We start from the raw sequence: 22,140 nt of genomic DNA on the forward strand, positions 1-22,140 counted from the left end.
ACTGACAAATAAATGAAATACAAAATTTTAAGAGCACTATAATAATTTAGGCGCTGTCAATACTCAATAGCTGTTTAAGTTTTTTAGTTCCAGTTATCAAAATACGCCGGATAGCTGAAAAACTCGCTCTCTCTTATCAATAAAACCACATCCTTATTGTAAGCGTTTATGCGCGCTGCCCCAAAGCTCCGATCAGCCATTGTGACGTGCGTTATGGTCAGCCATGGCTCGGCCGTTACACTGATTTAATAGTGCATTACCGTAAATTAGTTTGTGGTTTACAAGCGGCTGTGCGAACAGTGGTGGGGATGGAGTGGTTAAAATTTGAAAATCAAAATTGAACGATGTGATTTGTGATGCAAAAATGAAACTGTAATAAACAACAAACCATAGACGGTCATGTAAAGAAAAAAACTTTTATGGAATTATTATAATTGGCTTTAGGAACGAAGGACTCATATCAAACTTTGCAATTATTCTTATTATAACCTAAGTGAAAACTATCCTTACGCTATATTAAATATGTGATTGGTATCTTAGTTTTATAAACTAAAGGCTAATGTCGAGCAACTTTTATTAATTCCATAAAAAGTATATCGAATTGAAGATCTTTATCATCGTATATTAATTATGACGTGATGAATCCATAATCCTGAGCATTGATTTGGAAAATTGCTGACGAGAAAATGATAAGTTATAACTCAGAATGTGTGAGCAATCAGTCAGTTGGATAACTGTTCGAAATGAGATATAAGTTAGCACATAATATCCATTCCCTGCTACACGTGTATCACGTTAATTCTGACGCTTATGTAAATCATTCGACGTCGAAACAGTTTTTTCGAGCTATTCGAAATATTTTATTCGTTGGATCTGAAGCTGACATAAATACATTTATTGCTGAATCATGTAAGTTAATTTTCAATATATTTTCCAGTGTTTAAAATACTTGATGTGTTATTCAGGCTGTAGTCTTATCTAAATGGTTTTGTGATCGACGGGAAACCCACAACCCGACCTAGAGCTTTATATTGTAAAGTAAGAGTGTCTGAATTCCTATGATCCCTTCTGAAATCGAACCTAGGGCCTCCGGTATTAACGTTTACCACTAATAAACGTATTGTCAGTCATATTTAGTTGGACGCTGCATCTACATAGATATGACAAATCCGTATTTAGAACATTGTTAAATACGTATATTACGAGTATGTAAAACAAAAGATTTCCGTATGGAATTTTGACCCGGATCTTTGGATTTGTGACGCATACACAGTCAAATGAAAAACATAATTTGACTCAATCACTACAGATGATAGTAAATCAATTCTAACCGTTGCATATTATGTACATTGTTGTGATAATGCAAAATGCTATCAACTTCACTATCACTAATTTACTGTCAGCCGTTTTGGTGTAGTGGTTCAGAACGGACTACTATGGCGAGAGGTCCCGGTTTCGATTCCCGGGCGGGCAGAAATTGAAATGATGGATTTAAATTTTTGTGACGGGTCTGGGTGTTACTATGTATGTATAATATGTATGCATTTAAAAAAAGTATATAACTAGTATAGCCGTTAAGCTAGCAGCACCCATAACACAAGCATTAAGTTGCTTACTTTGAGGCTAACTGGCGCTGTGTGAAACTGTCCAAAGATTTTTTTATTTGCCTTTTCTTTTCAGGGTAATAATTGTGTTGATGTTATGTCTCGTCGCAACTCCTGTTTACTTAGAAACGTTTCCGATTAAAAATGAAGAGGAATTCCGAACGAAACGACAACTAAACTCTTTACCCTTAATTTATCCTTATGGAGCTACATACAAGGTAAATAATCTGTCTAATAAATNATGTAATTTTAGGTATTTAATTTAAAAGCTATTGTTTAGGAAACTAATTGAATTCATGCTTATTTCTTTGTAATGTAAGTGTCCCATAAGGGCTATCTTTTTATAGCTACCATGATTATGGCTGGATTGCATCACCTTAACTTTAACCGTAACTGTAACCGGTGTTTTTGTATGGAGTTTGACAGATTTTTGACGTTTGTTAAAGTTAAATTGCACCATTAGGAGGACCGACGATCTGGTGAAGGTCGCGGGAGGTGCCTGGATGCGGGCGGCGCAGGACCGGTCGTGTGGAAATCCTTGGGGGACGCCTTTGTCCAGCAGTGGACGTTATTTGGCTGAAACGAACGAATGAAAGTTAAATTAAGACTGTGCAACTCAGGCTTACGGTTCCATCCATCCATTTAGTAAGAAAGAAAGAAACATTTATTGCCATGGACATCACAAAAGACAAAAGAGGTAAAATAAAAAAAAAGCAAATAAGACAGAGGTGACATAAAACATACAATGAATGAGCAAGTAAACTAAGCAGTGCTACCCTGTCGCACAGCGATGCCCATCGCAATGGGACCCAGCGTTGCCAGTTTTTTTTTCGCCAAGTCGGGACTTTGGTACTTTTTGAGTGAAAATAGCGGGATTCTTCCGTCAAAAGCGGGACATAGTAAAGAAAACGTATATTATCAAAGGTTTTCAAATATTTATCTTTTTATTTGATTTAAAATTACGTTTACGTGACAGTAGATAGCAAAAGTAGCTATAGCAAATGTATTTTAACAAAAAAATAATATTTTAAATGAGATTTGCTCTATCGGTTAATTCGCCATTAGAATAAAAAAAGAAAAAAAATTAAAAAAGTTTTATTCTTTAGAATAATATGGCGTTTCAAACAATAGTCTGGTGAAGTGAGTGTCTCTCTCCGAAAAGCGGGACAGAGCCTGTCCCGCGCGGGACATTTAAATTTGATTTCAAAATCGGGACGTCCCGCCAACATCGGGACGTCTAGCAACGCTGATGGGACCCCACTCAGCATATGCCGTGGCCCCCGGTGAGGGAGGCCACGACGCTGGTTTTTAGTGTTACCATTTAGGCAGCATCGCTATCAGACTTTGAACCTCTAATACTGTATAGTTTATGTACAATGTTTAAATTCACATTTCCAGTTCATCATCGGCATCAGCTGTCCCATAGCGAACCGGGACAACATCCAAGTGGCCTTCGCTGCCAACTTCCAGTACCAGTACACACATTTCACGAACATCTCGCAGCTGTCCCAGTATTACCCCATCAAGACGGTGTCCCGGGAACAGAGGGACGCAGATATGCTCCATAGGAGGGACGAGCGGATCGTCTTCTATAGGTCATTGACTGAGATGCTGAATTCGTAAGTTTTGATCTAAATTATTATGTTAGCTGCTTTTTCATAGGTAAACTAGATCACCCCATATTTTTCAGACAATCATCAAGTTCCTTTGCAGTCATATGCCCATAGCCAGGCTTCACCCACTTGACTTTTCTTCTAAAAGTCTATAATACAATATTATATCTATACTAATATTATAAAGCTGTAAAGTTTGTTTGTTTGTTTGGTTGAACGCGCTAATCTCAGGAACTACAGGACCGATTTGGAAAAATATTTTTATGTTGGATAGCCCGTTAGTTCCTGAAGGCTTTAGGCTATATATCATCACGCTAAGACCAATAGGAGCGGAGCACCAACGAAGAATGTTTCAAATCAGTGATTTTTTTTCCTTTTGAGAGCTGACGCTGCGTAAACGGTTAAAGCCTTTTTATATAGCAGTATTATAGTTAGTGTGGCTAAAAAGGTGATAGTGACAGTTAGTGTACTATAAAAATAATCAAGAATATAACATAAACAAAATTCGAAAAATCGACTAGAATCTTTGTTGTCAAAGAATGGACATTGCAACTTCTATAGTGTTACTTTGATTACGAATTCAATCGTTGAAAATAATAGAAAAACTATTTCTATCAAAGACGTGTTCCAATAGTAACACTTTATAGCGCTTCAGGCGAAGCTTTGAGAGCTTTGGGTGAAGCTGTTGATACGATTGTTTGGTTGACTAGCTGCACAAAGTTTGCTGCGAAAGCCTTCCAAAGTACCTGTAGAATGCGGATCTTATGCTGCGAACTCTATGCAAATAATAATAAAACTCAGTTTGGCATATTAGAGGTCGGTTTTAATTGTGCGTTTAGTTTTGCATTCGTTAAGTTAGTGCATTGTTCGATCAAAGCAAATCCTTAAGATATTCCTCAAGATAACTAACAAAAGGTCACAACGCATGTACCTATCTAGACAAATATTTAAGTGTTTCCTTTAATTTCCTACACGCTTAAACTTGGCAAAGTCAATTCGGTTGATATTTCCCGAGGAAAATATTTTAATACTATGAGTTCTACACGTGCTTTTAAATTAGATAGGTAATACAATAATTTAGGTATCTTAGGTGACTTGCGAATCAGTCAACGGAACTCCAGGGTGCAGTGATTTTAGACTTTTAACCCTTTACTTTTAGGTCTATTCCAAAGTCACGAGTAAACTAAACATCTGAGCAAAATGAATGAAAACCTTCTCTATGTTTGCAAACAAAGAGGTTTTACGCATGTTGAACGAGTGCAGGATTGAATAAACCGCACAATAAACTGAAAGCTATATTTTTATTTGCAGCAAAGGCATGAATGGATACGATTGCGTGCTGCGCGCGATATGCGAGGCGGCGCAATATCCGGTCGAAGAGGAGGGGCTGGTGGGGGAGATATTGCACATCATTTTAACGTAAGTTGCATTGCAGATTGCAGGCTACATACTAAATAAGAACATGCATGGAAAAAAATATCATCATCATCATCATTTCAGCCACAGGACGTCCACTGCTGAACATAGGCCTCCCCCAATGACTTCCACATCGCACGGTTGGTAGCGGCCTGCATCCAGCGCCTTCCTGTTACCTTTATCAGGTCGTCGGTCCACCTTGTGGGTGGACGTCCCACGCTGCGTTTTCCGGTGCGCGGCCTCCACTCCAGAACCTTGCTGCCCCATCGGCCGTCAGTTCTGCGTACTATGTGCCCTGCCCATTGTCACTTCAGCTTGTCGGGCTATGTCAGCGACTTCAGTTCGTTTACGGATCTCCTCATTTCTGATTGGATCTCGTAAACCGGGTAACATGGAAAGCATTGGAGGAGGCCTATGTGCAGCAGTGGACGTCCTATGGCTGAGATGATGATGATATTAGAAAAATACTATCATAAAGGGCGTAGCACACTTACGAGTATCAACCTGGAAAGGGATCGTAACCGTATCAACTCGAGGCGGTCAGTGTTCTTTAAATGAAACTCCATATTGCAACGCACACTTATCCGCACCGCAACGTAAAAGCCACACCTCGCGGTTGACAGAGCGTGAAAGGCGATGACAGCTCGTGACAGGCAATATGGGTCCGTGGCCGAGTCCCCCAGTTTTCGACGCACCCGTGGTCGACGCCCCCGGTAGTCCAGTAGAATTAGCTTTTAAATCGGAAATAATTCCTACAAANATGGTGTTGATCCCTTTCTGAGTTGATAAGTCTACTATGACTTCATGCCTTCTCCTTTTTTAAGTCGGTTAAAAAGAAGGGTATAGCCCCGTGGTTTAGCACTGAAATTATGATGATGATATGAAACACGTCTTTGGGTTTAGTCTACCTGAGAGACATGGTGTTATAAGTACCTGTTCAGACAGTCCTTAAGACTGATAGCAGGTACTTATAGCAATTTAAGAAGTAATCAGTAGGGCTTAACCATAGTACGTATAAAAGCGCTCACTAAAAGCTTTTTTGCAAAAAATAGATGCCTTTTATTATTTCTAACATTACGTAGAGTTAATAAGAGGCTGCTTTCAGAGTGAATGATGATGATTGATTTTCCATAACCTTTGCCACATTTCTCACGTTTCAGTCCAGATTACGGTCGTACGCCCTTCGATGACGTGGACCCGCACTGGGAGGAGGCCATATCTGAGTACAAGGACGCCGCCATTGCTGGGAGGCAGATGTTCGACTGTGCCTCCATCTACGAGGGATGTCCAGAGGGCCAGGGAGTGATGGAACTCATATCGGTTCTTAGAGATGCGTGAATAAATTGTCATGATGTCAATTCACGGGTTGAAGTTACAGAAGGATTTTTTAAGCCATTATTTAAGCTGAAAAATGTTTGGTGTTATTGACAACTGTTAGTTCCTGCTTAAGAGTTACTATATTATAAAAAAACTAGTAATAGAAATTGATGTATTAGCAATTTTATTATTATTATTTTATTCAAAACTAGCGGCCGCCCGCGACTTCGTACGCCTGGATCCCGTTTTACCCCCTTAGGGGTGGAGTTTCGTTAAATCCTTTCTTAGCAGATGCCTACGTCATAAAATCTACCTGCATGCCAAATTTCAGCCCGATCCGTCCAGTGGTTTGAGCTGTGCGTTGATAGATCACTATGTCAGTCAGTCAGTCAGTCAGTCAGTGACCTTTGAGTTATGCGAAATAACTAAGTGGAAGGTCTAGGTAGCTATGTTCCATGTTAAAGGAACACAAAAAGGCCAACACACACATACAACCAGTAAGTGTATTAGTTTGTTACATAAACACAATAAAAATACCGAAATGATTGCTCAATAAATTCGTTCTGAATCCAAATCTGTGCTGATTGCCCATCGAGCCCGCGGGCCCACATTGGTCCCGGTGGCAATAGAAACCGATGAATGGCCCGATCGGGCACAAAGGTGATATTTTGATCACGCACCAGTGGACCGATTTGACACAATGTCCGAAATTCGCGTTTCGAATTTTTGGCTGTTTTTATTTGGAGGACTGAGTGGCAATGGCTCTTGGGGTGATATTTCAAGTTAGGGGTAATTCAGCTCTTCTGGTTTTAGAAAATTTAAATAAGTTTACGATGGTGCATTGTGAAAGCGAGAAAAAGTTCGCTTTTCCGTACAATTTGCAAGCAACTTTTTGAATGCAATGGTTTTTTTTGTAGGCATCTAATCCCAAGTAAATGTTGTTCAAATCATGAGTGACTCTACTAAACTTTGGCAACTATTTTAAAAATCATTCTGTATAGCACAGAAAAAAATTTCTAAGTCACTTCATTCTTTTTAAACTTGCTAAGAGCATGTCTAATCATAATATACTTAGTTTAAATTTTAAAGTAGGGGATAGAATGGCTACATTTTAAAGTACAGTTGCACGCAAAAATATGTTGTTTTTATTATTACAAGCTTTATATTGACTTCACTTGTTAGTATGTGTGGGACAAATCTTGCAACTGAATTTAAGACCACTTCTCCTCAACCGATTGAGCTGAAATTTGGAATACTTATGTAAGTACGATGACAATGCAATGTTATGGTACCATCGAGCTGGTCTGATAATGGAGTCGGGAGGTGGTCATATGAACTCCTAAACGAAACGGCGGAATCGCATCGAATTTGGGTTCGTTGGATTTGTCTTTTTAAGTATTATGGTGCTAAATGATGACCAGGGCCCAGATTGAGATACAATACAACTAAAAAGTATAAAATAAAATTATAATAAAAAAAACTTTTTTAAAAACAAGCTTTATTCTAAAATGCAGTTGTACTAAAACGAAAAAAATAATTGGAAGCAATGTTCAAAATAATTTCGAAAGCTTGTAGCGCAAACAGAAAAATAAACAATAAATTCCATGCGCGATACAAGCTTTCGAAATTATTTTGAACATTGCTTCCAATTATTTTTTTCGTTTTAGTACAACTGCATTTTATAATAAAGCTTGTTTTTAAAAAAGTTTTTTTTATAATAATTTTTATCAAATTAAACTCCAGGAGTTGTAGTTGAGAATGACTGATCTTAACTTAGAAACCTTGTCTTAGAAAGGGTATAATTTTTTTCTAAGGGAAAGTTATTTGCTATCATACTTGCAAAATTCTATCTACTTACTTGTAGCATTTTCGAATTTGAAAAATCTTTGGCTGAGTGGCACTATCTTATTTTAACCGTAACAATAACAATAACCGGTGCTTTTTGTATGGAGTTAGACATATTTTTGACGTTTGTCAAAGTTAAAATAAAATGGTGCAGCTCAGCCTTATAGATTAACTAATAAATTGCCGGAAATAAATCATTTTGATTGATTTAGAGTTATATCACAGCACAGTAGAGAGAGTTAATTGAGATTCGCACAAAAATATGAATGTTACATACATTCAAATAACACCTAAATGGAACTTCCAAAAATATTTCCAGTAGAGTTGTATAAAATACACTTCGAAGAAAGAAAAAGTAGAGGAAAAATATATTTCCCCACCTGACTGTACGTACCTCTCTACAAATTCTCCCGCGTCCCAAAGTCGGATCAACTTAATGAACGACTTAACTACTTTACCCTATATGCATTCTAAGCATAACTCCGGCGTCGAGAACCAGTAGTGGTTGCATTCTAAGTCAATGTAAATATTTTGCGGGCGGATTCACACGATGGGATACGATTATAACAAAAATAACGGGCCATAGCTTCCTAATAATAATGTTAGCAGCATTGTAGTTTTCCTAGTCGGAGGTAAGATAGTTCTTCTGTGATTGAGGGTTCCGGGTGAAGCTCTCTTCCATCTTCGGTCTGATCATTAATTCCCATCATCATCATTATCTTATAGTAAGCGTACCGGAAAATGCAGCGTGGATGTCCACCCACAAGGTGGACCAACAATATCGTAAACGCTGAACGCATGCCGCTACCAACCGAGCAACTTGGAAAGCATTGGGGGAGGCCTATGTTCAGCAGTGGACGTCCTATGGCTGAAATGATAATGATGATGGTTATCTTACAGTTGCTTACGACAAGACCCTNTAAGGACTCGATACAAGACCCTTTTCAGAAATAAAAGACAAATCATGAGTGATTCTTAATGATGACCAATTGACCATAGCCACTCTAGCAAGAGTGTACCAACTAGGAAGAATAAGTGACGAATAATGAGTCATCATATCGCGTGTTATAAAAGATCGTTATGGGAATGATCGGGTTGGTTGCAGAAGAAGATACGACCTTCTGGTGACTCCTCTTGGATTGGTACTGGTAGAGATAAATTATTAAAATACCTACACATATTCTGAAAAATGATTTAGTAATCAAAAGTGTCATTCAAACTGAGCAGCTGAAAGCCACTTAATAGTGAAAGAAAGAAATAAAGAAAAAATGTTCATTTAATAGTGGTGGTCGTATCGGGAGTTGTAAATGAAAATTATGCTAATCATTGGTATAAATGCTCACACCTATACCTAAATCAATTATATGAATGTGTGCTTGTAACGCTCAAGAATTAAGAAGTTTTTCTTGGAGGTAGTAGTTATGTAGTAAAGTAAATAGCGTGTCACGCGAAAATCTCCGAATTAGCTGCTTCTTCAAAAGTGGAATGAACTAAGTTGTATCGGCGACTAAGGATGAAAAAAATAGGCAAACATCAGGGCTGTAGGTCTGTCTGTACCTATCTGGCCGGGGTGAGGAGTAAAGGCCAAATATTTTTTATTTATTTATACTTTTGCACATAAAACTGTACAGTGGCGGACTTAATGCCAGGTGGCATTCTCTTAAAACATTAAAAATATTCCATTTGCCACTCCAATTTACTAGTGACAATTGAAGGAGTCGAGCCACTACAATGCAGGATGGTGGTACAAATGGAAATTGTCTCCCGCCACACAGATAGATCTTGGCTTCCAGTGCTTGCCATTTGATGACCTGGCAGAATGCGGGCTCGTAGCCACTTAATCAGTCAATAGGTCGTGTCGTGCGTTGTAAACGGCCACTGGGGGAAAGATCGTCCGCACGTGACCAGCACCTATATGAGATTTACTTAATTTGCCGGCGACGTGACGCCGTCTAAGCAAACAGCGGCCATTGTGGGACACTTTAGTTTCGCCTCTTAACGTCCTTGGGACGGTATTTATTTTTGCTCATTTACTCCGCACATATAAGTCACGGGCGCTTTTGTTTCCGATATGTTGGGACATAAGATATTGGGGTGTAGCGTGAGTAAACAAATTGAGGGAAATATTACTGAAATGAAAGTTTTGTATTGCCAGATCGATCTGGATCAGGTAAAATAGTCCTCGTGAATAGAACGTTTAAAATAAAAAAGAAATTCATGACCAATCTTGTGTTATTAACTCTATTTTTTACATAAATACTTATAGTTATTATATTCACAATTTGTATTGATAGGAACACATTCTCAAAAGCACTAGCAGTCTTGTTCAATTTAATAATTATGCAACTTCGTTGTGAAATATGAAGACAAAAACTATTGCTTGCTGAAACAGACACTAATACGAACCTAGAGATGCCTATGATCCTTATTAAGTCTACAATAACGTATTCACAAACATTACTATGAGGTCTCACAGTGCGCATGGACGCACAGGGTGACACGCTAATCACAGAGCTCTATTCAACGCTGTGCGTTCGATTTGCTGCTTTATAAGCAAGCATCGTTTGTGAATATTGGCGTAAGTGTCAGTAGACCAAGGTTTCCGCAACATGCCACACGTTAAATTATTTTAATCATAATAATTTAATCTGATACTTATTTACTTGAAAGCTATAAATCCGTGTATTGAGATATGTCCAAGAACGAGAATGGACATTTGGTATAAGTTACTAAGCAGTCTTCTTTGGTGGTGTTGTTGTGCCACTTATCGGTGTCCGACGATTGTTTCCTGCAAAATAAAGTATAATTTAAAACACTAGTAATAATATGTACATTTCATGAACCATGAAACATGAAACTGGACTGGGGTCCATTCTACTCTTTCACACCGAAAGTTACAGAACGGATTTTTATGAAATTTTACAGTATTATCGTTATTATACACAGCAGTTTAACATGAATGCCTATACTGCACAGACGACAGGATGTCTTTAGCTAAACACTTTAGCCAGGCATTTTGCAACAAAACTAAAAACCCATGCGGATAAATATCTCGGGCAAAAACTAGTTTACCATAAAAAGTTGTGTACACCATTCCAGCAAACAAAAAGCGATCGTATTTAAATATTTCACGAGAACATCTAAACCAGAGCCGCACATAGTTACCTGAACACCATTTTTAAAATTTTGTGGTATATGCCCCGCGGGGCGCGCGCTTCCATCTCGCAAATGGCCCGCCGCACGCATTGGTGTCCATTCAACCCCTGCCTGCAAGCAATCAAGCATTTTTGCGTGAGTTTTCTAGTTTTAGTAATGTATTGATGGACTAAAACGTGGGTGTATGCTTCAGACACTTATGCCTGTAAATCGAGTGAAGGATTTGAGAGGTGTCGCTCTAGAAACAGATTACTAGACTAATAATACTCGATAGAGCTGTTTTTTTAATTTTCCATCTCGCAAATGGCCCGCCGCACGCATTGGTGTCCATTCAACCCCTGCCTGCATTTTTGCGTGACTTTTCTAGTTTTGTTAATGTATTGATGTAGTGGAATAGTAGCTGGGATAAGGAATTGTTTTTAAGGCTTTAAAAGTTTATGATTGGCTACAGATTGAGCGAGAGGTTTTGGACTTGTACCCAAAATACTCGATTCAAATACAGCATGCTCTAACATTCCGTCGTCAAACTATCATATTGGTATGCAGAAGTAGCTGAAGACGCCAAGTAAGTATTAATCAGCAAAAGAATTCGTGTAAATCAACATAACGTAGATAAAAATATTTATTTTCTCTTGATACCTATGACCTGTTTAATATTTATGGCAACATCACTGTGGTTCTTTACAAGTGAAAACTTAAACGATTACTGCGAAAGGCTCTTTGTTTAGGTAAGTATGCTGCATCTTTAATTTTATGTTATTTTAATGTTTTCTTTCAGTGCCTCTTAGGAATATTATGAGAATTAAAAACTCGTGGAAACCAGTTTTGCTTATTATAAATTTAAATAAATACCTGTCAAGTAAGTGCTCCAAGTGGTTATAAACGCTTCGTCTGGAGAAGTGTTTGTAAGGATGAAAGGTATCAGGAGGCGCGTCCCAGTTCATACGGAACCCGAGCGCTTGGGCGAATATCTGGGTCCATGGCACCATGTTAGCTTTGAAGTTGAGACGGAGCTGCGGATAAAGGTGTCAAATAATTAAAAACTTTTAATCAATTTTCAAGAAAAAAGAAGATAACATTTGAGAATTTCTACCTTTTTTTAAAGCAGCTATCTATAAGACAGTGTTGCTAACAACCATTGTAATAAAGGGAAAGTTTTAAATATAAGCCTTTTTGTCTCTACATAAGCTTGTACCTTATATCATAAGTAGAGCCGACAAAAAGTCTTATGCCCGTTTTCACCATCAATCCCTAATTTTTAAGTGACCCTATGAAAACGAAATTCCTGTTTTATGTGTTACCAAAGGGGTCACTTAAAAATTAGGAATTGATGGTGAAAACGGGCATTATAATATCTAAGATTTTCATCTCATTAGGAAGACTCCAATCCAGACGAGAAAGTACTTTTTAGTAAGAGTTTCTTATACTCTTTTTCATCTTCCTATTACGACGCATTCATATGACTATACTATACATCAATATTAACAAATTAAAGATCTATCTACTTACAAAAAACTTCGTTTTATTCTTGAAGCTCAAGTATCTCCTCTGTCTAACATGGTTATTCGTTTTCTCTTCGTTGGCATCCCCCGATTCAATTAAAATGAAAACAATCAAACAAATGTAGCACAGCAACACTAATTGGAATATTTTGTTCATATCTATATCAACTGCGTAGGTTGTTGTTGTGCTCTGATTTTTTTCCCATGGCAATGGATCTGAAATAATTAAATACCTAGTTAAAAATAGGCTAGTATCCTAAACATTGTAATAGAACTACCATTTTAATACAAGAACTGCACAGTAACCAAATCAATCCAAAATGTCTGATGGATTCTCTTGCTAGATGCATCAAGATACATACATTATTAGCTATGTTGATAACTAAATCTTACTAATATTATAATAGATATCTGGATGTTAACATGTTTGTTACTCTTTCATGCAAAAACTTATAAACGGATTTTGATGAAACTACAGTATTATTGTTTATAATCCAGAATAACATATAGGCTATAATTTATGACAAATTTCACGCGGGTGAAGCCGCGGATAAAAGCTAGATAAAACTTGATGCCACAGCTTTAGGACAACAATCCAATAAGACAACAAAATTGGCAAAATCACTAAGGCTGGGTTGCACTATCTTACTTTAATTTTGACAAACGTCAAAAATCTGTCAAACTCCATACAAAAACACTGGTTATTGTTGTACCTAGTTACGGTCAAAGTTAGGTGGTTCGACTCAGCCAAAGATTCACGGAAGAAACAATGTCAATCAATAGGTACGTACCTACCAGGAGTAATGTAATTTCGGTGAAAAATTACTGTGTCAACAAAATATGGATGGATAGAGTAAAAACCTAAATATCAGTTCACAGTTAAGTCTTTTAAATCCAAAAAACGGCACTAATTTTACAAATACCTGACACGTTTCCGACCGTAATGAATTTCGGATACTGGTCAGAAAACGATATGAACCAAAACTGATATTTCAGAAAATGTAGGCCCTGTTTGGATTTGCAATTTGTATGTCAACCACGATGACCTGATCCAGTTTCAATTTTTGAACTCCTTAGGTGTGTGTGGCAGATTTTATACAGGGTGTTCTGAAGACCGTACGTGTAAACCCAACAATAATTGTCAGGTAAGTGCGTTTTTATGAGAATAAAGAGTCTTTATACCGATATTGAGTAGCTTCAAAAAAGTGTTTTTAGTGCAAAATATGAATTATAAATATTTTTTATCTAAGTCTTAAAAAGCCTCTCTTTGCTATCAATGTGTGCCTTGACTGTGCTGTGCGTACTTAGACGCTGGATAGTTCCTGCACCTTTAACCTTTTTGCACTCAAATGAGCATATCATTATAACATAGTAATATTATTATCACTTCTCATGATTGTCATAGTCATTGCCGTTAAAAAAACTATCTGTACAAAACTGCTTTGAACGTGGTGCGATGTTTATTAAGAGAGGCGATTTTCATATTCTACAAGAATTTAAAAATGAATATTTTGCCAGTCTATTTTTTTGTAATACGACCCATAAAGCTTTGAAATTTGAAGCAAAAAATAATACAGTCTGGAAAAGTTGGAGCGCAAAATATTCTAACAAACAGTTACTTCGCTCGTTAGAAAATTGGTAAGCTAACATCCATCCTGTACACTATACTTAACGGCATTAACTATGTTTGTAGATCGTGATTAACGGTGCTTCTGATTCTCCAAGATAATCTGTGGTCATTCCCCAAAATTCTTGCTAGGAAATGTATCTATTCTCATAAATTGAACTGAAATGCTTGGAATAGACTCCCGAAATGGAAATTCTAGTTAAATTGGCCTTGATTGCAATCGCGCTGGTTCAAGTCGAAAGTGAATTGAACGCGACCAGTGATGTTGATAAGAAAAGTGTAGTTTTGTCTCGAAGGAAAAGGTTTTTAGTGTTCCCTGAGGGAAGTTCTGTTCAGTTGGGTAAGTTATAACTAAGTTATTGTCAATCATTAACCTTTGGCTTCTGTTATGAGAATTGTTGTTGCCTTTAATACTTAGCTTCCAAAGGCGTATGATATGTCTGGATCATACTGTTAGCATTTAGAACTAGATATATAGCATCTTTTTTTACCATTAATATTGACTATCTTAGCTAGCGCAGTCCACTGCTAGACGTCAGTCCGAGCGAGCGCTATAAAAGCACGCCCTTGTCCTTTTGTCAACCAGCTGTTACGAACTATTCGTTATACTTGAGATCGTCGGTCTACGTAATATCCTAATTAATAATCACATCATTTTCCTACATAGTTTTTCTACTTGGAACTTTAGAATTGTGATCAATCAATACCAAACAACAAGCATCTAATTTCACAATATTTAGGTAAATGTCCCTCGAAAGAACGGAACACCCTGTATTTATTAAAACAAACGGTTCGTAAAAGACAAAAGAGGTTCGTGATGAAACAATACGGTAATCGACGATTTATGGAAGTGTGAATAATATTGAAGTATTTGGGAGAGCACGTGAGACATAATGCAAGTAGATAGAGTAAGGGCACCACTCCGTTCCTTTGCAAGTCAATAAAAAAATTACATAATCCTGTGGATCTTGGCTACACAAAAGTTCAGTTATCGGAACGAGAGGTGGAAATACTCGTAGTCCCGATTGCATAGTTGTAAAAATAATTAGAACTCTGTTCAGTTTTTTATGTTTTAGTGCTAACTAAGACTAAGTACTAATGCGTAAATAGTCGAAAATCCTCCATTTCCCTGCTAAGTTAGACAGGGTAGTCCTCCTGCAGAGGAGAATAAATGATGAGGATATAAGTTTTAAGTGATCTTCCTGATGCTGTTGATGAATATTGCGCGTGCGTGACCTCATGTGAGGAGTGTCATTAAGTATAACTTTGATTTTTTTCTCTTGTTCTAAAGTACGCACGTCGAATCGGCTCGTCAAAATAAACACTGTGAAATCTCATGCAGTTGTAATACGGGCGATATTGCAATAAAAATTTAGAGTCAGAAGTGCTTTTGTCTTACAAGTATACTTCATTTGTACAGTTGCCATGACGTTCGATGCATTGACGTTACAATATCGATCCATTTCCTATAGATCATAATAGTGCTAATGAAACTTCATGCGTTGGTCACATTTTTGTTTGTTTTCGGATAGTTTGGGGTTTTTCAACCCCTTATACTGTATCTAAGTGGTTCTTTTAGAGATGATGACGATGATGATGATAAAAAAAATAAAAGAAAAGAATACAGAGCGTTCGATAAATTATTGAATTATTTTCTCATTAGAAGTAATAATGTCGCCCTATAGACTCTACCAGAAAATATCAGTTTGACCTCTGTCATTGCCTTTGCATTCATTCCATGAAAACAAAGTCAACTGCTTAACATAATAAAAAATATTTAAATTATGTTTTTATCAAAAATTCATACTTGTTTTTCACACCACAGTTAACAGGCGATTGTAAAATCAGCTTTAGCTAAACAATATTGTTTCAGTATTCTGCAACACTTTCCCCAACATATCCCCACAAGGGGACATCGTGCTATGGGGCTACACCGCTGCTTTGGCCTACGAGTTGCCCCAAGACCCGTATTCTCCCTTCAACCATAAGGCAGACCCATTACATAGAAGAGCTGATAGCAAGGCCATATACTATACTGATGAGGATGGAAAAGTCATTTATAAGAGGCCTTATCAAAGGTATAAATAAATAAATTATAATTTATTAAAAATTGTTATATGAAAATCTATTCTNGTTTCGTGATGAAACAATACGGTAATCGACGATTTATGGAAGTGTGAATAATATTGAAGTGTTTGGGAGAGCACGTGAGACATAATGCAAGTGGATAGAGTAAGGGCACCACTCCGTTCCTTTGCAAGTCAATAAAAAAATTACATAATCCTGTGGATCTTGGCTACACAAGAGTTGTAGCGATGGAGATGAGAGGTGATAAATATTGTAAAAACTATTAGTAACTTGGCAGTTTTAACCGCCTCTGTGGTCTAGTGGTAAGACCACCTGCTTCAGACGCAGAGGTCCCGGGTTCGATTCCCAATGGGGGCAGAATTTTCTGTTCGGTTTGGTTGGTGGTAGGGCTTGTTCTAAGTCCGCCTGGCTAGCTACCACCATCTTACCTAAGTCTGTCGCCATAACAACAATCTTAACAGCATTGTTGTGTTCTGGCAGTTAGAGGTAAGATAGCCAGTTCCTCCGTGGTTGAGGATTCCGGGTGAAGCTCGCTTCCACCTTCGGCCTGGTAATCACTTACCATCAGGTGAGATACAGGCCAAGAGCTTCCTCGTTGTGGATAAAAAAAAAGGTTTTGATATTTTATTGCCTTGACAACTTAAAAAGACTAAAGAGTAAATAATATTTCGCAATCGCCCCTAGTAACTTAGAGAGTAGTCTTCCTGCTGTGGAGACTGATGAATGATGAGGAAATCAGTGATAAGTCAATTAAGTGACCTACATGACCTTATCTGAGGAGTGTCAAGCTAAACATTTTGGTCTCTTATGCAAATAAGGCCTAGAAAACACGGTGAAACGCAACTGCAAAAACTGGTACGAAACGAAACTGGTTTCAAACTGGTCACGTCATGTGTTCTCTCAACGGAATCTATGGCAGAAACTTAGATGCAACTCAAAAGTAACTAGAAGTTGCAGTTTCGTTGCAATGCGTTTCACCGTGTGTTCTGGGCCTAACAGTAGTGTAAGAGCAATCTTGCTACCAAAATGTAGAGTCAAATGTGTGACTGTTGTATGTTCAAGTGAATTGTAAGTGTGACCCTGCTGTATTTGTTTCTACAGTTGCCATGACGTTTGATGCATTGACGTTACAATATCGATCCATTTCTTATAGATCATAATAGTGCTAATTAAACTTCATACGTTGGTCACATTTTTGTTTGTTTTCGGATGGTTTGGGTTTTTTCAACCCCTTATGCTGTATCTAAGTGGTTCTTTTAGAGATGATGACGATGATGATGTTAAAAAAAATAAAAGAAAATAATACAGAGCGTTCGATAAATTATTGAATTATTTTCTCATTAGAAGTAATAATATCGCCCTATAGATACCAGAAAAAAATCAGTTTGACCTCTGTCAGTGCATTTGCATTCATTCCATGAAAACAAAGTCAACTGCATAACATAATAAAAAAATATTTACATTATGTTTTTATCAAAAATTCATACTTGTTTTTCACACCACAGTTAACAGGCGATTGTAAAATCAGCTTTAACTAAACAATATTGTTTCAGTATTCTGCAACACTTTCCCGAACATATCGCCACAAGGGGACATTGTGTTATGGGGCTACACCGCTGCTTTGGCCTACGAGTTGCCTCAAGACCCGTATTCTCCCTTCAACCATAAGGCAGACCCATTACATAGAAGAGCTGATAGCAAGGCCATATACTATACTGATGAGGATGGAAAAGTCATTTATAAGAGGCCTTATCAAAGGTAGAAATAAATAAATTATAATTTATTAAAAGTTGTTATATGAAACTCTATTCTTTATTTTTATTTTTCTCTTTAGAAGATGAGAAACTTAAAAATGTCAATTATTTTTTGACCTCAACAAGATAAATAAAGTTCAAAATAATGTAACTACTATAGTACCGTTGACTGGTTGAGGGTTAACATTTCTTTTTTCTACAAATGAGTTAGTAGCTGGCATGCATTCTCAGAGAAACAAAAATAAAACAGCTAAAAAGAAGAAACAAACATTTTCTCATTACAAACTTCATTTTCGATAATAAACCAGCCAGTTAAAGCATAAAAAATAAAAATCCACGAAATCGAGTTATCGAACCTCATTGCATCAACATTAACACTGGCTGTTTACAAACTTGCAGAAAGTTTATCGTAAATCCAGCGTTCGCAAAGCGGAGCGTTGACGGTGTGCTTCCATCGCCCCAATTCAAAAAAGGAACGCGAGAGAAATTCAAAATAGACAGGAAGCAGATGCACGCTTCGAAAAACAAACGGCAGTTTTTGAAAAGCGAATGCATGGAGGCCGGTAACGTCGAATTTCACAGAAGTAACCGTGGGACTCTTTATCAGAAAATTGAGGCGGCTCTCAGAGGGTACGTATCACAATTCACAATACTACAGCACATCAATGTAAACAATGTATCTTATGTAGTTGTAATTAGAGCGATTTTGCAACAAAAATGTAGGTATAGTCTGATGTGCTGTTACTAAAAGTATACAAAAGTGACCATGTAAATTTCTTATTGAAATTAATAACCTAATTTTCAAAGTAAACTATGCTTTAAATATTTAGTAAAAAAACAAGCATGCCACGACACTAAGGCTGGGTTGCACCATCTTACCTTAACTTTATCAAACGTCAAAAATCTGTCAAAAAACACTGGTTATGTAATCAGAATGTAACCAACTGATGACCTATTCTATCTTTAACGGTAAGTTTATTCAAATTGGTGGTGCAACTCAGCCTAAAAATATGATTTCGATTTAAAAAGTTAGGTTTAACTCAAACTGAAGCCAACTATGAAAATTGTGTTTACTTTTAGTCCGAATTGGAATCGATTCCAGTTTTTCAGTTTTTAGACGAATACCAATAAACTGGAATGTAATGTAACTGAACACTTATAAAGTTACAAATCTAAACCTTTAATCGAATTTTAAAATAACAAAATTTTCATCTCTTTCTTTATACTTTAACTTTAGCTGTTCCGAAGCGAGGAGATTAGTTTTTAAATTGGTACTAAATGAATTGTGTTAATCCTTAGACTGATTCACGGTGTGTCGCCACCTTAACAGGGACTTGTTGCTTCAATTTATTGTTTGTATTTTGTTTGTAAGTTGCAATTTAAAGGTAGAAGATAGAATAGTTCTTTACTCTGCTGCAGTAGAGCTGGGATGCGCGCCATGATTAACTTTTGTCGAGGCATTTTATCGATTTTACGCGATAAGTCCATACATTTGTCATCTAAAATGCTCGATAAGATTTTATTAAGGCGCACTGCCTGGATTATTTTTTAATTAACTTAAAAAGCAAAATGATTTTTATGATGGCTAAAGTCTCATGCTTCAGTTTTTATTTCTGTGATCTATGAAATTACTGAGGTCGCAAAAACTGTTTTGTTTTAAAACTAAGTAGTAATGTTGCTTTAAGCACTTTTCAGTACAAATTAGTTAAGTAACAAATCTGTAATGTATTTATAACCTAAGATAGTTAATTTGTAAATTGTTATTAAACTACAACGTTTATTTTCCTTCCAGTCATAAGTGCCACTTGTGGTCTAAACTGCATAAATATTTTTGATTTGATTTGATTTGATTTGATCCGTTCAGTCTTGGCGCAAACGGCAAGGAGTGTCTGCTGAGGACCATATGCTTGGTTGGACAAGCACAGCACCATCCGCAAGGAGAGTTCTTACAAGAGATTATGAGAGCTGTGTTCACGTGAGTTCTCGTTCTCTCGTTCACGTTTCAGCCAAAAGACGTCCACAGCTGGACAAATGCCTCCCCCAAGGATTTCCACAAAGACCGGTCCTGCGCCGCTCGCATCCAGGCACCTCCCGCGACCTCCACCAGATCGTCGGTCCACCTAGTGGGAGGCCTTCCCACGCTACGTCTTCCGGCTTACGTTCACGTATTTGTCAAAAAATATTGCACAGGAAAAAGCCGCACAAAGTGTGAACTTTTTATACCCCGTTCAGTTTTTCTGTCAAAATTGGGATGAGGATGTTGATTGTTTTTGTATTCCTATCGCTACACAAGTGATAGTTCGAGGTAGCCTTTGTCTTGTAATGATCCAGAAGTTCTTTGCCCCTTTTGCTCTAGGAATCAGATAATGTTTGCAAGACCGCACACTGGATAGTAATATTATTATTATCTACAACTTATACAATTCCCAGTCCTGTAAACGGAAGACTAACATCCGCATTAAAACGTCTTGATTCGAAGAGCCCTTTTTATTAGAAAAAAGTTACAACAAATTCAAAAGTCGCAAAAATTTGCCTGAGCAGTCACAATTTACATCTCAAGGAAGCAAAAATTGCTTTAGAACTATAATGAATGCAGCGGAGTATCCAAATTTATGTAAAAACTCTCAAGGAACCGAATAGCTTGGAACTAAAAACGTCAGCCTAAAAGGGTATCGGTTGCGAGCTTTGAGAATTCCTTTGGGATGTGCCAGGCAGTAACATGATTTGACTTCTTTGCTCTGACAGAAAAATGTCGGCAAATGTACTCTCTTTGGTACTCTGGTAATAGGAGGAAGTACAAGATGAACTTTGAGCTTTTTAACCTCTTATAAGGCAGTAGTCAAAAAGGTCCCATCACATTTTGACAATCGCAAAGGTTAATTAGAAGATAGCTATTTTTTTTTAAATAGACGATTCCACATTGAAAGCAGATATTGTCACTTAACAAGGACTATCAAAAGTTTCTGTCACAGAAATGACCGTGTTAACAGGATCTTAGGCTAACTAAAAAGCTGAAAGAAAACCAGTGAAGACCGTAGTCCCGGGAGAAAGTTAAACTGTCAGTCCAGTTGTATATCCATTCACAAGTACCTATATGTATCAAGCTTTTTCAGCTTAGGAATTAATGATGAGAACAAAATAGGAGGAGTTTTGTCCAATAACCTCTTCTAGATTTTTCTTACCATTACAATTATATTCCACAGAATACCAAGCAGCAAATCTGCGTCTGGTGATGACTACAAGGAGTATGATGAAGCCTTCAGCCAAACGAAGCCGTGTGCAGAAGTTTATCCTGACTGCGAAGAAACTGTTGAAGAGAATATACCATCACTGAGCTTTTAAGTGTGGTGTAGCTCGTAATATTTGTTAAACAGTAGTTACAGGCAACGACACATCAACCTACACATTTGGCATGCTTATGTACTTATTATATGGCGATTTTGCATTAATAATGTTGTTGTGTTGTCGTCTCTACCACAGAATAATAATAAGTTGTCTCTTCATAGAAAAACTCAGTCACACCATTTTCTTTTGTATTGTTATGATGTAACAATTTTGAGTAAGTTTTTTGGAGCTTCAAGCGTAGTACCTTCTTACGAGTACATCTTATGGCCACTTATATAATACACACATACGATTTTGTTATAACATTGTATAATTTGGTTTGCTCGAAACTGTACATAATCGAAATACCAAGATAATGTTGTATTATAGATAATCAGTTTATTTTTATAATTAGAAACGGCATTAAAACTTTTTCAGGCTGCGTAGTAGCACTATGTAAAGTAATTAAACTTTTACCATTATTTTTTACCTAATGGGTGTAAATATAACTTAAGAATGTGAAGTTATTTAAGAAAAAAACGGGTATTTTAAATGATCAGTTGTTATAGTAACTAAGAGTAGCAAAATATGTAAGAAGATTAATTAAGATTAATTGCTGGAATTTCAAAAATAAAATCGTAAGTTTTGTCTAATAAGTAATACATTTTGTCTACTAATTAAGTAATATTAAATCCTATTTCTAAGCAACCAATGTTATATAATATTTTAAACTATTATGTTGCATTTTTTTTTTTTTTTTTACTATAAAATTATCACTTCACGGGATTTATTGCAACAATATCTATTTTAACGGTAAATAATATTTACCCTCCCGACGTTTCGGCTCGGTTGCACGAGTCATGGTCGCGGGCAGACTGAAGAGATGNTTTCTTA

The 22,140-nt window shown here is 37.0% G+C and overlaps 3 protein-coding genes across 3 annotated transcripts; 2 read left to right on the plus strand and 1 right to left on the minus strand.

Annotated features, from left to right (window-relative positions):
• The first annotated feature begins 222 nt into the window (after nt 1–222).
• Nucleotides 223–6,043, plus strand: LOC114358293 (uncharacterized). The gene is made up of 5 exons (XM_028312219.1): nt 223–909; nt 1,681–1,822; nt 3,003–3,223; nt 4,529–4,636; nt 5,794–6,043. Coding segments are annotated over exons 1-5 (651 nt in total). The 5' UTR covers nt 223–907; the 3' UTR covers nt 5,972–6,043.
• A 4,422-nt stretch (nt 6,044–10,465) lies between these two features.
• LOC114358282 (uncharacterized) lies at nt 10,466–12,662 on the minus strand. The gene is made up of 4 exons (XM_028312198.1): nt 12,461–12,662; nt 11,804–11,964; nt 10,961–11,062; nt 10,466–10,583 (listed from the first exon to the last, which is right to left on the minus strand). Exons 1-4 carry the CDS (start codon nt 12,608–12,610, stop codon nt 10,466–10,468), a joined length of 531 nt encoding a protein of 176 aa, XP_028167999.1. The 5' UTR covers nt 12,611–12,662.
• Nucleotides 12,663–14,266: 1,604 nt separating this feature from the next.
• Nucleotides 14,267–21,264, plus strand: LOC114358297 (uncharacterized). Its single transcript, XM_028312230.1, has 5 exons — nt 14,267–14,420; nt 15,954–16,158; nt 18,322–18,552; nt 19,787–19,897; nt 21,126–21,264. Exons 1-5 carry the CDS (start codon nt 14,267–14,269, stop codon nt 21,262–21,264), a joined length of 840 nt encoding a protein of 279 aa, XP_028168031.1.
• Nucleotides 21,265–22,140: the final 876 nt, after the last annotated feature.

The sequence above is a fragment of the Ostrinia furnacalis genome, unplaced genomic scaffold (genome assembly GCF_004193835.3).
Source record: "Ostrinia furnacalis isolate ACB-3 unplaced genomic scaffold, ASM419383v2 OfSCF3837, whole genome shotgun sequence".
Lineage (NCBI taxonomy): Eukaryota > Metazoa > Arthropoda > Insecta > Lepidoptera > Crambidae > Ostrinia > Ostrinia furnacalis.

Coding starts and splice junctions, on each gene's coding strand:
- LOC114358282 (XM_028312198.1), bottom strand. CDS start 12,610: ATGAACAAAATATTCCAATTAGTGTTGCTGTGCTACATTTGTTTGATT. Junction 11,965..12,460: donor AGAATAAAACGAAGTTTTTT/GTAAGTAGATAG, acceptor CTTTATCCGCAG/CTCCGTCTCAACTTCAAAGC. Junction 10,584..10,960: donor ATTTTAAAAATGGTGTTCAG/GTAACTATGTGC, acceptor TTTATTTTGCAG/GAAACAATCGTCGGACACCG.
- LOC114358297 (XM_028312230.1), top strand. CDS start 14,267: ATGGAAATTCTAGTTAAATTGGCCTTGATTGCAATCGCGCTGGTTCAA. Junction 14,421..15,953: donor GGGAAGTTCTGTTCAGTTGG/GTAAGTTATAAC, acceptor ATATTGTTTCAG/TATTCTGCAACACTTTCCCC. Junction 19,898..21,125: donor ATTATGAGAGCTGTGTTCAC/GTGAGTTCTCGT, acceptor TATATTCCACAG/AATACCAAGCAGCAAATCTG.
- LOC114358293 (XM_028312219.1), top strand. Junction 1,823..3,002: donor CTTATGGAGCTACATACAAG/GTAAATAATCTG, acceptor TCACATTTCCAG/TTCATCATCGGCATCAGCTG. Junction 3,224..4,528: donor TTGACTGAGATGCTGAATTC/GTAAGTTTTGAT, acceptor TTTTATTTGCAG/CAAAGGCATGAATGGATACG.